Consider the following 18,154-nt stretch of genomic DNA (forward strand, 5'->3'; position numbering starts at 1 on the left):
AATCCTAGGATAAGAAAGTGTCCTGAAAGTGGAATCTTTCATCTTTCTTACATGATACAAAGAAAAATTCTACTTTAGTTGCCTGCCAATCCATTCTACAGACCAAGTGAATGCGCTGCAGCCAGGATTTCAGCATGTCTTCCTGCTCCAAGGACAGGTGAGCAGATGAAAGCTGTCGGGAATCTTAAGTACGTAAGGCTGTCAATTGAGAAGTATGGCATGGTCATACGGAGTGGTATGGTTTGTCAGTAGTTCTCTCTTCTTTATCATGCTGACAGGCCCCAGTACAACCAATAAGGCCCTTGCAATCGATGTGGGTGGGGTGCCATTGAGATTGGCCCTGGAGATGGATGATGACTGTCTCAGTATTTGTTCCAGAACAATACTCTTGACTTCCTGTAGGAAATCAAAGGCTGAGAACACACTTGTGGGAGTGTTTATGGGTGATGTCACATGTTCAGCTTAACACTTACTAAGTTCAGTTAAAACATAAGCAAATGCATATTCAAGCAGTTTAGTACATGTTAAGTGCCGCCGAGACACTGCAAAGTTGCTCCCTTTCAGGCAAGGATTATCTAACGTAATAGTTTCAATATGTCACAGCATGCCAATGATTTACAACCATTTCAAGCAAACATGTGATTACACTTATGAAAACATTATGAGCTATGACTATTATCTAACTCAATGGAGGAGGTAGATGGCATCATCATTTAGCTTTGGTGTCAAGCCAAAAGAAATCTCAACTCAGTTATATACGTAGAGTCCTGACATTATCAATGGAAATGAGGTAGACAGCTGCCACAATTCGGATTCCTGACAAATATGTCCTGTTAGTGACATGAACTTCTTATGGGCTGCATGGTAGTCTGTAGCATACTCACAGGTAGACTGGTTGAGGTGATGTTATTGCCCCCTAAGGATCTGTGCTACATTATGAGCTAATACAGTGAACATTCCCAAAGGAGCCTCCACAGGTGTTCCCGTCACAAAATGGTAGGTCAATGGAGCCAGGACCTATGATGTAGAAGAGGCACTCCATAATATCAAAGGCATCAGGTCTTCTCTGAAACTCCAGTATCAAGTCATAAAGTGCAGTTGTGCATGCCAGCTTTATCGTGAACTGCTCAGAGCCTTGGTGGGAGGGTTATGTGGTGAAGATGTCTTTTTGTAGTGGCTCTTCATGGAGGATATGTTCCTGTAACTTCCTATGCCTTTATTTTGTCTGAAGATCATTTCTTGCTGGTCTTAGTCTGAGCAGGTGCTGGTGTTCTGTGGGCTTTAGAGTCTGCACTCATGCTCGTTGACTCCCAGGAAGCATGCCTAAGTGAGTTCTAGAAACCTAGGTATACTGTGAACTTCAGAGACTTGCCCAGGAGATAAGTCTGTAATACAGTCTCCTTGTCCTCGAGGATCCAGAAATTGAAGGATGTACAGGTGGAGCCTTTTCCTTGAAAATGGGATGATCAGAAAGAGTCAAGGCATTATGAGGGTGTGCCTATATTTAGTACAGTCCCCATTACAATAGGGCAAGACTGACATCCATGCCACAACAAAGACACCATTATAGATCCAAAGAATTTTCTCGCGGTCATAGCTCAGACAACAAGAAACTCCATCTCTAGCAAGAAATGACTGAGGGAAATGAACCAAGGCATAGTCAGTGCATGCTACCTTTTTATCTTCTGGATGCAAAACACATGAACTATGCAGTTATGTGTGCATCACATGGATACTGCTTACCAAAAAATCTCAGCACATTAGTGGGTATGTAGACAATCTTTTAAAAGAGAACATCGTGAATGGAACAGATCCTCAAAGAATACATTTCTAAGCACTTGGAGGAGAAAAAGGTGATTAGGAACAGTCAGCATGGATTCACCAGGGGCAAGTCATGCCTGACCAACCTGATTGCCTTCTATGATAAGGTGACTGGTTTGGTGGATGCAGGAAGACCAGTACCTTGATTTTAGCAAGGCTTTTGATACAGTCCCCTACAACATTCTCACAGGCAAACTAAGGAAGCCTGGGCTAGATGACTGGACTGTAAGGTAGACAGAAAACTGGCTGGAGCATTGGGATCAGAGAGTAGTAATCAATGGCTCAATGTCTAGTTGGCAGCCGGTATCAAGTGGAGTGCTCCAGGGGTAGGTGCTGGGGCCAATTTTGTTCAGTTTCTTCTTCAATGACCTGGAAGATGGCATAGAGTGCACCCTTAGCAAGTTTGCAGATGACACCAAGCTGGGAGTAGTAGATATACTGGCGGTTAGGGCTAGGATTCAGAGTGACTTAGACAAATTGGAGGTTTGGACCAAAAGGAATCTCATGAGGCTCAACAAGGGCAAGAGCAAAGTCTTGCACTTAGGATGGAGCAATTCCATGCACCAGTACTGGCTGGGCAGCAACTCTGCAAAAAAGGACCTGGGGGTGACAGTGGACAAGAAGCTAAATATGAGCCAGCAATGTGCCCTTGTTACCAAGAAGGCTAACAGCATACTGGGCTGCACTGGTAGGTGTGTTGCCAGTAGGTCAAGGGAAGTGATTATTCCCCTCTATTCAGCACTGGTGAGGCCACATCTGGAGTACTGCATTCAGTTTTGGGCGCCTCACTACGGAAAGGATGTGGACAAATTGGAAACAGTCCAGTGGAGGGCAACAAATATGGTGAGGGGACTAGGGGGCATGACTTATGAAGACTGAGGGAAGTGGACTTATTTAGTCTAGAGAAGAGAAGACTGAGCGGGAATTTAATAGCAGCTTTCAACTACCTGAACCAGGGCTCGAAAGAGGATGGAGCTAGACTCTTTTCAGTGGTAGCAGATGACATAACAAGGAGCAATGGTCTCAAGTTGCAGCAAGGGAAATTTAAGTTAGATATTAGGAAGAATTTTCTCACTGGGAGGGTAGTAAAACACTGGAACAGGTTACCCAGAGAGGTGGTGGAAGCTCTATCCTTAAAGGTTTTCAAAACTCAGATAGACAAAGCTTTGGCTGGGATGATCTAGTTGGAGGTGGTCCCGCTTTGAGCAGGAGGTTGAACTAGGTGACCTCCTGAGGTCTAACCCTAACTTCCTATGATCCTCTGAATTTCAGGTCAAAGAATATGATTTACCTTAACATGCACATGAGAACAAACAAATTCTTATACACATTACCTCCTGGTTTCCTAACCCATCATTTTAAAAAAGGGTACCAAACTACTGCAGAGAAAAAAGTAAAAAGGAATCTTTATTTTTGTGGAATCCACTGAAGCCAACGGGCATGGTCCAATGTTTTGTATTCTCTCTTGTAGCTAGGGGGCAGATTTTTAAATAAACATTATATAATTGTATTGATGTCAATATGAGTCAGGCAAGAGATGTTTTGCAAAAGGCACTATATAAATTACAGTATTCCATGTTATATACCAATTTGCTCAACCCAAAGGAAAACCCAAAGTTTATCATGACAAAAAGGACAAACCTGGGAGAGAACACAATTAATGCTTGTAACTAGTATTACATGTTTAACAATTTGAATTTTAACATAATAACTTGGCATTCTCTCTTTAGGTAAGGGATGCATCTTCTCCATCTTTTCTTACTTAGCACTCTGCAGAGCAGTTTTGTCTGTATATCCTCCAAACGTTCATTTGTTGGTATTAGAGAAATTTCCTTGTAGCACTGAGGAAGTAAAAAATCAAGACATAAAACAAACTGCTCAGGTTTTCCACCCTGGAAGTCAGGGTATTTTGTGCCATTCACTTTAAGGGGGCCATGGCAGATTAGTAAGTAGAAATCCAGCAGCACTTAGGAAGAAACTTAACTTTCAGCCCAGGCTAAATTCAAATGTACTTATCATGTGAGTGAAGTTAAACTGGTACCTGGGATATGTATAAGTTCTCAGCTTCAGAGTAAATAACTTGCATTCCAGGAAACTAATCTAACAATTGCTGGTTAATATTTTATTTCATTGCCACTAAATCAGTCCTTTTAATGATGCAAGTGCATCCCCTCAAATCATAGCTCACTGCAGATTAGATGGTTAAAAGATGAGGCAGCAAAAGAAAATCACTGGCATAACTGTATTTCCAAAATATGCAGTCACACACAATTAGACCACTGATTAGCGAGACAAACTATGTGAAAACAAGAAAATGGATCCAATTAAAACTAAGAATCCCTTCTAAATATGCCACAAAATCACTGCTGGAAAAAAGTCAACTAAGTGTTATAAACTTCATCTAAGCTAAAATATGCATGAACTACATTTTTTAAAGCTTGGACAATGCAACGTTGCTTCCAAAATCTACATATACAGTGAAGCAGAAGCACACTGAGTATACAGCCATATCTTCATACCTGTTGCCATTTGCCCTTGACTGCTGGGTCTCTGATGGATTGACAGTGTCTCTGAATCTGCTGGATGACGCCCTGGTAATATACCATGGAGGAGTCATAGTTCCCAAGAAGTGCATATTCTCGCCCCTTTTTGGCATTATCACAGATCTCAGCCAAATTCATTTTCTTTCACAAACCTAAAAACATAACATTTATTCATCAGAAAAACTTTTTGCATGCTGTTTAATGATTCAGGAAAACAATCAGACAGGTGTCATTTTGTCATTTCTTTTAGGGCTGTTTTAGGTCCATTTTATCATTAAAATATAGAAACTATTATGGCTCCTTGTTATGATCCTGATTATTGATGCAATAAGCTTTGACTGACCCATATCACTGATAAAACCAGTGCACTGTTTTTGGCCCTGACCCTGTTAACTCACTGCATGCAGACAGTCTGCTTTGCCCACAATGCACCCAGCTGACTTCAAAGACCTAAAGAATTGAGCTTCCACTTGTATAACACCACAACATATTAGCAGCCAGCAACGCGTGAAGCACAAATCACATGAGGCGTTAAATTGTTTATTATATTATTTGTATTACATACGTGCTTAGATGCCCCAATTGACACCAGACAAGGTCCTCTGGAGAGTCTTTACCTAATGAGGTTACATTACAGTGAAACACCAGCTCTGCTGCTTGAAGGTCAATTTTCCTATGTACTCTAAAATCCACTTCCTTAGGGACTGCTCTAAAATGAAGTGGTGCAGGTTTGGGCTTGTTTTCCAAGCATGGGTTCCCTAGCTACAGCCCCTCATCACCATAAAGAGCTTCTTATGGCTAAAAGTTTTACCAACATTTTAGGAGGGATCAAATCATGGCTTTGATTGGGCTCAGAATGATTTAAGTTGCTCAAACACATTCTCCATCTAATGCTTACCACCCAATATTCCTTGGAGGACGACATATTGTACGATGCACAGCAAAAAATTCAGGGGGTGCTCAAATTATTTTGAAAAGAGAATCCATTAAACACCTGAATGCTTGCTGGGAGTGAAAAGGGAGTGGTAGGGAGGGGAGATGTATTGGGGTGAAAGGAATAGGAAAGGATAGGTGACATGGAGTGGGTGGCAGAGCAAGTGGGAGATTAGCAAGAGAGAGAAACGCTTGTTAACACCACACTCTCCTCTCCTGTGTGTGTGCATGTGTGCTGGTGGCATCTGGTAGGCCTTGCCCCTCTAGGGTTTTCTGAACTCCTGTCCCTGTCCATCAGGTACATGCCAGGATATGAGAATGGAAGGGAGGTAAGTCCCTGCTTCTCTGAGTGCCTCTACTCCTGCTAACCTGTACAAGCTCTAAGTTAGGACTAGAAGGAGTCCTGAAGGTAGCCTAAACTTAAACCTCAGAAAATCAGGAAATACAAAATTAAGATACATGGTAACAATGTGTGGCAGGAAAACTGGCTAGAGGAAGGGGGCACAGAGGGCAGGCCAGCTCAGTGGGCCATAGATGTGGCTGAAGGGGGCCTGGCCAAATCAAAGCAGGAGTCCAGCGAGGTGGGAATATAGAAGCCAAATCATTAGCATGTGGTTTAAGCTGTATAACCTAGGAAGTGCCTAATGCTCCTGTAAACTGCCAACTGTGGCATATGTACAAAGAAACACAAGGCACCAGAAAGCAAAGAGTAATTTTTTACAGGCTAATGGATTCTATAATGCTAATTTCTTAATGGGGCAGAAAGGGAAGAGTCAGCTGGAAAAGGAGGTGTTACACAGGAAAGATAGGTAATTTTGAGGGGATGTGGGTTGCTGGGGTAGAAGAGAGATAAACCAGTCTTCTCTCACATGATTAAAATTCTGCAAAAGTGTGGGGGACAGATGATGCTTAGTGACCCTACTAGAAACCAGACTCCAAGCATTTCAGTGCACAACCACCATCCCCTTTCCCCTGCAGTAAAGTGTGCAGGAGGGGACAATAGCAGTGAATTGCACAACACCTCCTACTTCTACTTATTCACTGTAACCTCCCCTCCCGCTTGCAAGCCTACATGTTAACTGTAACTGTATACGTTATTTATGGACTAGAACAACAAATATTTCTCTTTCACTAAATAAAAAAGCAATGAAAAATTCAATGATAAAAGTTCCATTAACACAGATAAACAGTTGCCTGGAAATAGAGTTCAGGTACATGGCTACACAACCTTAATTCTGTCCTCATTTAGTGATGCCCCAACAGAGCTCTAATACTGTATGTATATATTTTACTTCTGCCTTTGAACTGTACAGAACAGGGGCTCCTTACTCCTACCCTACAGCTGAATACTCAGCATGCTGCATGGAAAGGACATCCTCTCTAAATGTTGAAGCCTCTCCATTGCCTTTCACATCCCCTTCACCTTTACTCACACAATGCAACCTAACACTGCATTTTCACTTACCTAGCATAAAACCCAGAGACCGCACTCATTTTCCACCTAATTGCTGACAATCCCTATGGCAAGAACACTCCTATACCCTTCTGCTGTCCTAAAACTATGCAGTGCAGTGCTGAAACACGCCGCACTGGATCTCTCAAGATTTCACGTGCACCCTTCTCTTGACTACAAAGAAAAGGCCATGAGCTCGTACTCGTCCCAGAGATGTACAGCCCTCCCAATATGTCTCATATCACAATCACCAACCTGCCAGCCTGCTCCCATTAATCCCTCCACCTAACACAGCAAATGCAGCTGGAGCACAAGCAGACATGCCATACTGGTCACTGCCTGCTTCACATGAGGCAGAGTTAAGGCTTCATGGGCATGTACCTCTGCAGTTATCTTAGAGCTAATAGTTCCCAACTACAGTATGTTGAAGAGGTCAGTTAGACTTCATGCACAGGGGGGAAAAAACATCCATCTACACAGTCTCCAACTGATTTTAATTTGGATTGTGCAGCCAAGTTCTAGCTGTACAATATGGCCCAATCTACCCACCCAACAGCCACACCGCAAATGCAAGACCTGTCTGAGTCATAGGATATGACAGGGGTTTTCAACTGGGAGTATGTGTACCCCTGGTGGTACCTGGGATGGCCTCAGGGGGTACTCGGCAGTGGGCACCGCAGCTGGCACTTCCGCCACCACTGGCGGCATGCTCACCGATCAGCCTGGTTCTAGCTATACAACATCCGAATGACATGCCCGGTCCAGCAGAGTGGGTATCAGATAATCATCACCTCAATGCTCATTGTGTTTGCTTGCAAGAGGATGCTAATGTTGGTATGTCTGTCTTCCCACTGGATTCAAAGGATCTTCTGCAGGCAGCACAGATGGTACTTCTCCAGTGACTGGAGGTGTCTCCAGTACACTGTCCACATCTCAGCTCACACAGTAAGTTAGGAATCATGACTGCTTGATAAGCCGTGAGCTTTGTTTCAGATCTGATGTCGCAATCTTCAAACACCCATTTCCTTAGGCATCCCACTTGCACATCTGAGGAAATGTTGGATTTTTTTCATCGATGTCAGCCTTCTGTGAGAGAGGGCTTCTGAGGCACAGGAAATACTCAACATTCTCCAGAGCCTCACCATGAATCTGAATGATTGGAGCTGGGATCTGCTCATTAAGAGCTTGTTGATGGATGACATAATAGTCTTCTGAATGTTAAGCATCAGTCCCATTTTCCTGTATGCTTCAGTAAAGACAATGACAATTGCCTGAAGGTCTGTTTCTGAATGAGCACACGCTACAGCACTATCAGCATACTGGAGCTCGATGATCGAGGCTGGGGTTGTCTTGGTTTTGGCTCAGAATCAGCTGAGATTAAACAGTTTACCATCCATTTGGTAATTTAGCTCCACTCCGACTGGAAGCTTGTTGGTGGTCAGATGTAGCATCACAATAAGGAATATCAAGAAGAGTGTTGGAGCGATGACAGTCTTGCTTAACTCCCTTAAGTTGCTTAACAGGTGAAGCACAGCAGTGTCAGCTACTTTCCAGTAGGAGCCAGATGAGGACACTTCAATAGAGCAGTTCAGTGACTAGAAACCTCACCCAGAATGATTCAATTCCATCATTTGTCTGAGAGGATTCAGATCCACTTTTCCCCCTCACAGGTGAATGGCTCACAAGACTAGAGGCTATTTGGGGATAAACCCAAGCAATGAGTTTAAAGCAAATGGAGCATCCCTGGGAATTATGGTTCTCCTCCAAGCATTAAATGCATTGGTGCTTGGCATAGTTAAGAACAACTCATTTCCCTAAATCCCCAAATCCAGTCCTTCTTCCAGTTTTGCCAATGCAGCAGAAAGAATGACCTCCTAACCGGTTCCAGAAAAAATAAGAAATGTTTAATTCTTGGAAACATATGTTAAAGTCAGGAGATTGTTTTTAAAAAAAAAAAGACTATCATCATCATTTGGTTATTAAAACTAACTTGGAAGAAAAGAGAACAAAAATAAATGAAAAGTGAAGATGGAAGTTAAAGACACCATGGAGTTCCAGTTCTCTGCTCAGTCAAGAAGCATGTGGGGCCAACCCCTTTTTAGATAATTTTGGCTAAAAACACTTCTGAGTTTTAAATGAAGCATATGTAGGTTCCCAAAAGTCAAAGCTTTTCCAAAGGATGCCAAGAGCAGAGATCTACACTAACAACACACAAATAATTATCTAAAGAGATCCCCTCTAGAGGAGAGATTATAATTAAGTCTTCACATTCATCACTAAATGGCTTCTCTTCAAATGTCTATTCCACCCCACAACGTTATGCCAGCATTGCTGTATCAGCAAAATCCTGGTGTAGATGCAGCTATTTCAAGACATGAATATTTTTATTACCTTAGTTTATTGTTCATGAGGTGTTTACAGGTAAAAAAACAAAACAAAACTCCTGAAAGCTTATGTTGCATTTTCACTACAGACTGCTAGAGTCATGGCAGTATAATAGTAGCAAAGGCTCTGTAGTGCAGACAAACCCAGAACCAGCTGATAAAAATGCCAGTTTCTGCCAGCTGTGAATTGTTTTGTTGAAAACTTGAAAGCATCCAAGTATTTTGTTGACTGCTCAGCTAAGCATCCAGCCCTTTGAGACACATCTGAACCTGCAAACAAACAAAACTCCATATTCCCATCAGTCTCTAATCAATGCTAACTGTGTCTTCAAAACAATTCCATAAGGATCAATTACAAAAATGAAGGATATGTGGAATTTATACCTGAAACTGTGCCAGTTTAACCTAGTTTAAAACTTGCCTTCAACTTGATCTCTTTGTTTTGGGTTATTCTTCAAGCCATTGAGTATTTTGAGCTTAATGTAATTAATAATGATAAAGAAAGTAGTTAATTTATTCTTCTTTGTATTTTTTTGAGAGAACAGTGACATTTTTCTGGACTGTTTTTCTTGTGTTTGTTTGCTTTCAATGTTTCTGCACTCCAGTTTAGTTGATTTTAACTTATTAGTCTGATGGTTTAATTTTGCCTTTCCCATAACATTTTATATACATTATATTATAATCATATTAAATGTAATATATAAATGTATAATTTATATATAAATTATATTATGCTTAATAAATATAATTTCTTTATTCCGCCTTCAGACCGCATAATACACTATATCCAGAGATGCTGGAACTTTTAAAGCAATGTTTCTCTGCTGATAAAATAAAACATAAATATCTTTTACATTATCTGTTTATATTTCCTACTATACGATAGTTGCATTTTTTTTTAAAAAGGAATAACTGTTTCAGGTAAATTTAAAACAGCTTATGCATTACTTATGGCACCAGCTTCTCACCTAATTATCATGTGACTCCTTCCTGCAATAGACCATAACAGCTCCATAGCATCTCAAAACACCCTTTTGGACTTCTTAGCTCACAGATCATTGACAAAAAGAAACATTACAGACCTTCATGTCAATATAGCTGCCACACATGGACCCTAAGCCCACTTGTTAAAAATCCTACACTTGCTAGGCTAAAAGGGTCACAAGGGATATTAATCTTCATTCTTCGGAGCATAAGCTGAGCTGATCCCTATCTGGGGTCAGAAAAGATTTTTTCCTACGATCCTGCAATGCACAATTGATCAAGAACCCTCTCGGAAACATCAGGTACATAAAGACCACCGAGAAGCCCATGCACATTTTAGGCAGAGAAGGCAGCACCATCTATTAAGATTGCCCAAGACTTCCCACAGTAAGGATGTTTTCAGTGGCTTAGAGCTCTACTAGTCTTCCTCCTGTTGGGCTGAAATGTTCCATACCAAGCATCTTCCTCAGGCCTAAGTCTGGACTGGAAATTTCAAACAAAATAGTTCAGATGTTTCAGAGGACAATGTTAGGGGAAAATACATACTGTATTTACTCAAATATAAGACAACCCTGAATTTAAGATGCCCTACCCTCAACAGGGAAAATTTATAAATTTAACAATGTATATAAACAAATTATTGGACAGTTGTCTTTAATTCGCCCTCCCCACCACCGTAGGGTGCGGGCAGTGGAGGAGCAGGTGGTATAGGATATCAAGTAGCTTGGCCACGGCTTGTACCTTCCCCCTGCTACCTCTGCCCTCCCCTTCCCTCTCTGCACTCCCTCCTGTCCCTCCCCCTCCTCAATCTTCTGGTCCCACATCTCCACACTGCTTTTGCACCTTCTTTCCCCCTCCCCTCCCCAGCCTTTGCTCCCTCCACCTTTACCCTGGTCCATACCAGCAGGATCCATCCACACTGCAGGCCTGGGTCACTGACCATGGCCCCAGCCCAGCCCCTGTGCATGCCACTGCCATGGGGCCAGGCTGGGAGTGTGCTCAGTGTCCTAGGCTACAGCATGGACAGAGACTGCCAGTGCAGAGCAAGTGTAAGGGGAGGAGAGAGAGGGGCAGGCAGGGAAGCAGAGGTTATGTGAGGGGAAAAAGGAGGGGATGGCAGGGTGCAGCTGCAGCTATGGCCCCAACCCTGAGTAGGGGCTGGAGTCCAAGGCACAGCAGCTGCTGTCCCCCCCCACAACCACCCTTGTGCTCGATTCCAAGATGAAAGGAGTGAAACGGGAGTGAAAAATGGGAATGAAAAACCTTGTCTTAGAACTGAGTAGATATGGTATGTCTGTTTGCATGAAAAAAAATTCTTGAGACCTTTTCTTTGAGAAACTCAGTGTCCCCACTCTTTGGAGCCGCAATTTGAAATTGGGCAGGTACTGTGCGTCAGAAACACTTGGCAGAGACCTTCTTTGATTTCCAACAGTTCCAACCTCATAGTTGCACCTCTCATGATTACTGGTGCTCACAGACTGTGCACATGCCTTCCTCAAAGAACAATGGCTACATTCTGCCCCAGCACTATGGGGTAAAGCTTGAATTTTCTTGTAATGCTGCTCCCGCATAGGGCCAGGCACTAGAGCTGAGAGCAAGAAACCTCTGTTCTCAATTACTAATGCTGCCTTAGTAGTAGAAGAAAAGAGGTGAAAGGAATTTGACTGACATGCTAAGAAGAGAAAACCTGGACCAAGGAGGACAGAAAGGATCTGCTTGAAACAGAAGCTGGGTGAAACTAGGACTTTAGGTGGAGAGAGAAGAGCAGTGATTACATGAGTAAGAAGATAGGGATTGTGAGTTTGGAGGCTGGTGGGGAGTATCAGGAGTCATTAAGAGAAATAAAAGGATAATTGGCAGCCATCTGGCTGAGAAGGAGAATGAGAGGCTGTAACACAGACTGGAGGAGAAGCAATGGAGGGGGAAACTGGGACTCTCTGAACAAGGGAAGTGGGAGTATCAACTAAAAACAAAGAAAACAATGGTAGAGAAATAGATCTGACAAAGAATTGGGGTACAGGATGGGTCCCGGTCCTGTCTAGTTAAGGAGACTGGGACAAGAAGAACCAAGATGGGAAGAGAAAATGAAACTGGATAAAGACCCCGGGGGGGCCTAAATGCTGAACGAGATTGTGAATGGTATGAGAAGCCTGAGGAAACTGGGGATTGATACGCAAAGAGAATGGCTCTGAGATAGGAAGTAGGATTGTGCAAAGGGCGGGAAAGGGACAGGGACAGGGACAGGACAGGTTGAAAGGGGTGGAACCCTGCCCTCCAAAACCTGGAACAGAATTTATGGTTTCTGAGACTCACTGTTCTTCTCCTATCAGCAAGTATCTATGGGACCCACTGGCAAAGCATGTCTTATCTGCAGCCTGGGCTGGGAATTCTGCATGCGGTGTGCCAGTGTTCCCACCGGGACTTAAACCCAGAGGTTCCCGGCTAGAGGGTCTTGCCCCTTCGTTCAAGATCAGACCAATCACCATCTTTGGGATCAGGAATGATTTTTACCCTATAATCAGATGGGTAGGGACTGTGGGGGTTTTGTCTTTCACTGTAGCAGGGGGCTTGGCCCTCTTCCTAAGATCTCTTGAGCATATATTAACAACCTTTAAAGCTGCATGATATTGGTCACTGTGGTCCTCCTGTGTTACATGTGGCAGGTTAGGGTGTTAGATTTGTGGTTGTGTCAGGGTTGACTGTGCAGTTTTGCTAAGAGGTTGGACAATGGATATGTATGGGATGATCCTGCCTCAGGTAGGGGGGTTGGACTAGACCTATAGAGGTCCCTCCCATCCCTGCTTGTCTGATTCTCTGATCCCTCACTATTCCCCATAGTGAGGATAATAGCCTATTTTTGCCATCAGCTACTTTCTTAGTGCATGTGGCAGAAGTCCGTGCAGTATATTTATAATGTCTAGTGCTCCTAATGAACAATGTGGATATCCATATTGTTTGAACTTCTGTTTTCTTCATTTTTTTAACTAAGAAATCATGATCAGGGAATACTGAAATATTAATGAAATCAAGCACTCAGAACTGTGCACAGAACCCAAGCCCCTTTGTACATATATATTATAACATAATCAATCACATGACTGCATACTCTTTTTTTCCACGGGACCTCCCCTCATCATGTACACAGGATGGGCTGTGCTCATTTAAATGCGACCTACTCAATTGTACAGTATTCTCATCGTTCCATCTGTGGTATCAGGCCATATTTACTCCACCTTAGTCAAACCTCTAGTCTGAAGATAGTATCACCTCAAAGGCTACTATGGCACTCACTACTATATCATCCAAGTGATTCACAAACATTCATTTGTCTTCCCAACACGCCTGAGAAGTGAAGGAAGGAGCAATATTTCATAGACATTAGACACTAGGGCTGGAAGGGACCTCGGGAAATCATTGAGTCCAGCCCCTACGAACCCCACTTCACAGGTAGGGAAACAAAGTATAGAAATAGTAAAGTAAAAAAGTAGCCATTAATTGTAGATGCCAAAGACATGACTTTTTCAGAGTACTTGGCATAACATAACCACTTTGTTCAAAGCACAGCTTTCCTTGACCTCAGCAGCTAGTGCAAGCCTCAGAACTTCTGCAAATCAAATGCCAGGGCATTAAGTCCATCACTCAGATAAGAGGGCTCCACAGTTAGCGATCACCTCTGAAAAGTTTAGTTTAAATGACTTGCCAAACATCACAAAAGACCTCCATGTCAGAGGCCAAGTGAGAATCCAATTCTTTATATTCAACTGCCTTAACAATGAGACCTTCCATTCTCATCCTGCATTCAGTCCTCTGCCCCATTTGCTATACACCTTCCAACTTCTGAAACAAATTAGAGAAACCCTGGAGACAAAAGCCTGCTTCACTACACAACCCCACACCAGGTTCATTCTATGCACTGAATGAGGCAGGAGTCCTGTAGAAAAAAAATGTGACTATGCAGTTAAAAACTGTATCATATGCATGTACACAAGGCAGTTTAATGAAGGTTGTGCAGGGCACCTGCACTGTGCAAACTTCTGAGTGCTTGACTCTGCAACCTTAATAATGTTCTGCTCCTGCAGGTGTGTGCATGCAATAGATAAGGCTAGCCGTCTGTACACCAATTCCTGTGCTCTTAAAGGGATCTGCCTGGTCCAACCTATATTTACTTGCTTGCCTATCTTTAGGTAGAGCTGAGCTGTGACCTCTTTAGGGCAGGGCCCATCCCCTACTGAATATTGGGAAAGCACTGTGCACTACTGTAACAAAATAGGAAAAGGGTAGTTGTTTGAATGTTCCTTTGGGAAGCAGAGATTCTATAGCTGTTTAGCGTATTGTTTAAAATATCATCTTGCCAGGACTGTTATTCTCTTCCTTTTATCTGAGGGCCCTAACACATGTTCAAATTAAAGCTGGATAAAAAACCAGCTATAGAGTTGTTACACATTTTCAAGCACTAGTTTTATAGCTGATCCACTTTTTACAGCTAGACAGACATTTATATCATGTGGTAACTACTTTGTATCTGTGGCTGGTCTACATTTATTTTGTGATCATGAAGTCAACTGCATGACAGATGTAATGTGTAGCAGGGACCACAGAGACTTCAGTGAATGTCTTATTTATATTTCTGTGAGAAATTATGTTTCTTGTTCTTCTAAGAGGTATAGTTTAGAAATGAGAAAAGTGGCTGGCTTTCAGAGTGTGTTTTTAGATCACAAGAAACAAACTGAGTTTGTGCTCAAACACTAAAAATAAAACTAATCATCTGGGGTCAAAGCCAACCTTGCCATAATTGTTCAAGCATTTCAAATGAATTCATTGGAAATGTTGGCAGAAGTAAGGCAAGGAGGATTTGGTCCTCAATCTTTGAAGGCTTGACTAGAATATGATCTGATACCTTCTAGCAGCAGAGTACAAGTAATTAGCTTTACTGCTGCTACTGCATCTAGCTACATCAGGTAGAAGACAGCTGTCACACTGCTGTACGTAACTATCAGGTAGCAGGTATCCTAATGTTTCATCTGCTTTCAGTGGAACATTAATTGGTGAAAGCAGCACAGATGAGAAATTTAAAAAACAAGATACCAGCTGCTTTCTACTTTGTGCATTTTTTCACCTTTACTCATTCTGCCCACTATGCATAAAATACCCTCCTTGCTCTTGTCAACCAAGCCAATATTATCTTCTCATTTAAGGTCCTGTTATAGTCTTACTTTTCTGCAAAGTCTATAAGAAGATAGTCAATTATTTTCATTGTGCTTAATGGGATCTGTTCTATTTCTCTAATAAAAAAACACAAAGATGTGAACATGCCTAGTGATAAATAATCACATTATCCTATTGCTGTAACCTTCATCCTGGTTTGTTCTATCCCTCACACCTTCACATAAGAGGTCATGTCTAAATATAGTCAGCTGTTTTGGGTAAGGACAGCATCTTTCTTGTCTCTGAAGGATGCCTTTGGATGTTGTAAAATAAATAAGTACTGAGAACGTTTAAGCTTTTTGCTGTTGAACAGCACCCTAGATGTGTCCACTGCATTTAGCAGGAATATATGTTTTTCTAATTAAATTACACACAGGCTAAATAAATCATTAAGGCTGCAAAGTCGACTGCTTAAAAGTTAGGAAGTGATAGAATTAAGGTTGCCTGTGTAATCTTAACTCAGCCCTCTTGTGCATGTGCATTATGATATAGTTGTTAATTAGTAAAGGATCACAACCTAGGTTTTCCAAATAAGCCCTGCCTCGTTCGGTATGCAGCAAAGCTGTGCTTTGGGGATGAATCAAGGTTGGGGAGTGAATGAGGTTGCATAAAACCTTTTGTTCTCATTTTTTTTGTCTTATTGTAGCTCCTAGACACACTAATCGTAGACTGGGAAACTCCTGCTAGGTACTGGACAAACACAGCACAAAACTCTATCCTCACTCCGCAAGGCTTGCAACCTAAGCATAAGACAAAACATAGCAGATGGCTACAAACAGATGGGAGAGTACATTGTGACAGCACTGGTCAGCATGATAGGCAGTGCTCTTGCACACTAGCAGCCTGTTAAGTATTTTTGTAGGCATCATGGCAAAAGAGAATGTTAAGAAGGAATCTGAAATGAAATAGCTTTATGATGTCTACTCCCCTGTGAGGCTTCTCCCCACAGGAGGAACAGATTAGGAGAAAGCACAATGATTTGCACTTAAAAATGTAATGGGCACACAATGAATGTTGGTATCCTGGGTTAATCAGCTATGGGAGCTCACATTTTCACAGCAAATGGTGGGGCTGGTGGGGAGTGGCAGGCCATGGAAAACTTTCAAAGTGAAAATGAGTAGCTCATGTCTGATGTGAGAAACAAGAGGGAGCTAGTAGAGGCATGCAGAGAGGAATGCCCTGATCAAAGCAAGAAGCAACAGCAGTCAGTATAGATCTGAGCAGGAAAAAACCCTATATTTTTCAAGGCCAAAGAAAAATATGTCACAGTAACTGTAGTGTACAATGATTAGAACCTAGAAAAAACCTGCCAGTTGTGTGGATGGGCTAGGAAAAGCCAAACCTTCAAATCTTACATAGACTGAAGGGGCCGTAATCATTGCATAAACTGGAACGCAGGCACTGACTGAACAGTGCACAGTGCCCAGAACTAGTGGACACATTTTTCCTAATTTCTCATACCTTCATTTCCCTATGTGAAAAAGGGATAATACTCACTTTTCTCAAAAGGATGTTGTGAAAAGAAAGCTATCAATAGTTGCAAAGAGCCCAGATCCTGTAGGTAAGCTAATGAGAAAACTGTCTTCAGCCTATGGTTTGAAAAAGGCTGTAATTAAGGCATGGGATCATGTACTGAACAAGGGGAAAAAATACTGAAACAGTTGATCATGAAAGAAGCCCCGAGGCCTTTGGGAGAAGCCTGTGGAAAAAGTGTGTGTGACTGTGCATTTGGCATCATAATATACAGAGACAAGTGCTGTGTCTGCATGAGATGCAGGGGCCCATGACTACTGCTCAGTAGTGTCATGTGTCAGGAAGCATGATGCAATGCTACTACGCAGTAGTCATGAGCTACTGCACAGTCAGTGTCATGAAAGCCATTCCTCAGCGTTACTGCAGTCATTTAATACTTGTATAAACCGCGCAGTCAGCCTCCTTTATAGATGCAGCCAAGGCATCCAAGCAAGGCTCTCCTAGTGACTTCAACTCCAGCACTGCCAACTTTGGAGGGCTTGACTTTGTAACCCCAGTGACATTCTTTTAATACTAATTTTTGCATGTAATTTCCTAAGCTTTTAAGAACTTAAGAACTGCCATTTACTGGGTCAGACCATAGGTCTGTCTTGCCAGTAGCCTGTGTCACTCAGGGGCAGGGAGTAGATGCTGAAAGGGAGAGTGAATTGGGTGTGACCAGGGTTTTTCCCCCTTGGTCTCTCATTTGCAGCCTCCAGCATTTAAGATCTAGAAAGTTCTCATTCAGAGGCCGCATCCCTAACGTCTGGGCTCAACAGCTACCAATGCCCCTTTCCTCCAAAAACATGTTGTGTCCCATCCCTTTTTGAACCGGGCTCAGCTGTCAGCATCTGCAGCACCTGAGGGCAGCAAGGTCCCCGCTACCTGACGCTCTGCGTGAAGAGGAACTTCCTAGGGTTAGTTTGACACAGGTCGTTGGATCTCTTTTACTGGACATCGGATTTACGCAGAGGACCTTGTCTGCCTACGTTCATAAACCACCACAGCTACAACCCACACCCCTGCCGTTAGTTTTAAACTTACTGCCCACTCCGTTCGTGTTGCAACCCCCAGTTCTCGCCTTGGGGGACAGCCGGTAGCAAATCCCTGTCGATGCTCTCCCCACCAGCCAGCATGTTGTCAGCCCTCCTGGTGCTCGCCACGAGCCTCTCTTTTCTCAACACAGCAGGCCTGGCCCCTGCAGTCTCTCCCCACATGGACGCCCCTCCAGGGCTCATCATCCCGCCGCCCCTGCCTGGACCCTCCTCTGGGTCCTGCACCTCCCTGCCGAGGTGCGGGGGGGAAGCACTCAAGGGGGA

The 18,154-nt window shown here is 42.9% G+C and overlaps 1 protein-coding gene across 7 annotated transcripts in view; it reads right to left on the reverse strand.

Annotated features, from left to right (window-relative positions):
• KATNAL1 (katanin catalytic subunit A1 like 1) overlaps positions 1–18,148 on the reverse strand; it is a 59,419-nt gene extending 41,271 nt beyond the window's left edge. For 2 of the 7 annotated variants that reach the window (XM_025208714.1, XM_025208719.1), the window contains exon 1: positions 17,880–18,148. In XM_025208714.1, the coding sequence (XP_025064499.1) occupies positions 17,880–18,076 (197 nt within the window). In that variant the 5' untranslated portion in view covers positions 18,077–18,148. Of the gene's footprint in view, positions 1–3,583; positions 3,663–4,340; positions 4,517–17,879 lie in introns of those variants that run through there. The other 5 variants (XM_025208716.1, XM_006027494.3, XM_025208717.1 and 2 more) reach the window with 5 other exon arrangements.
• Positions 18,149–18,154: the final 6 nt, after the last annotated feature.

The sequence above is a fragment of the Alligator sinensis genome, unplaced genomic scaffold, assembly GCF_000455745.1.
Source record: "Alligator sinensis unplaced genomic scaffold, ASM45574v1 scaffold84_2, whole genome shotgun sequence".
Taxonomy (NCBI): domain Eukaryota; kingdom Metazoa; phylum Chordata; order Crocodylia; family Alligatoridae; genus Alligator; species Alligator sinensis.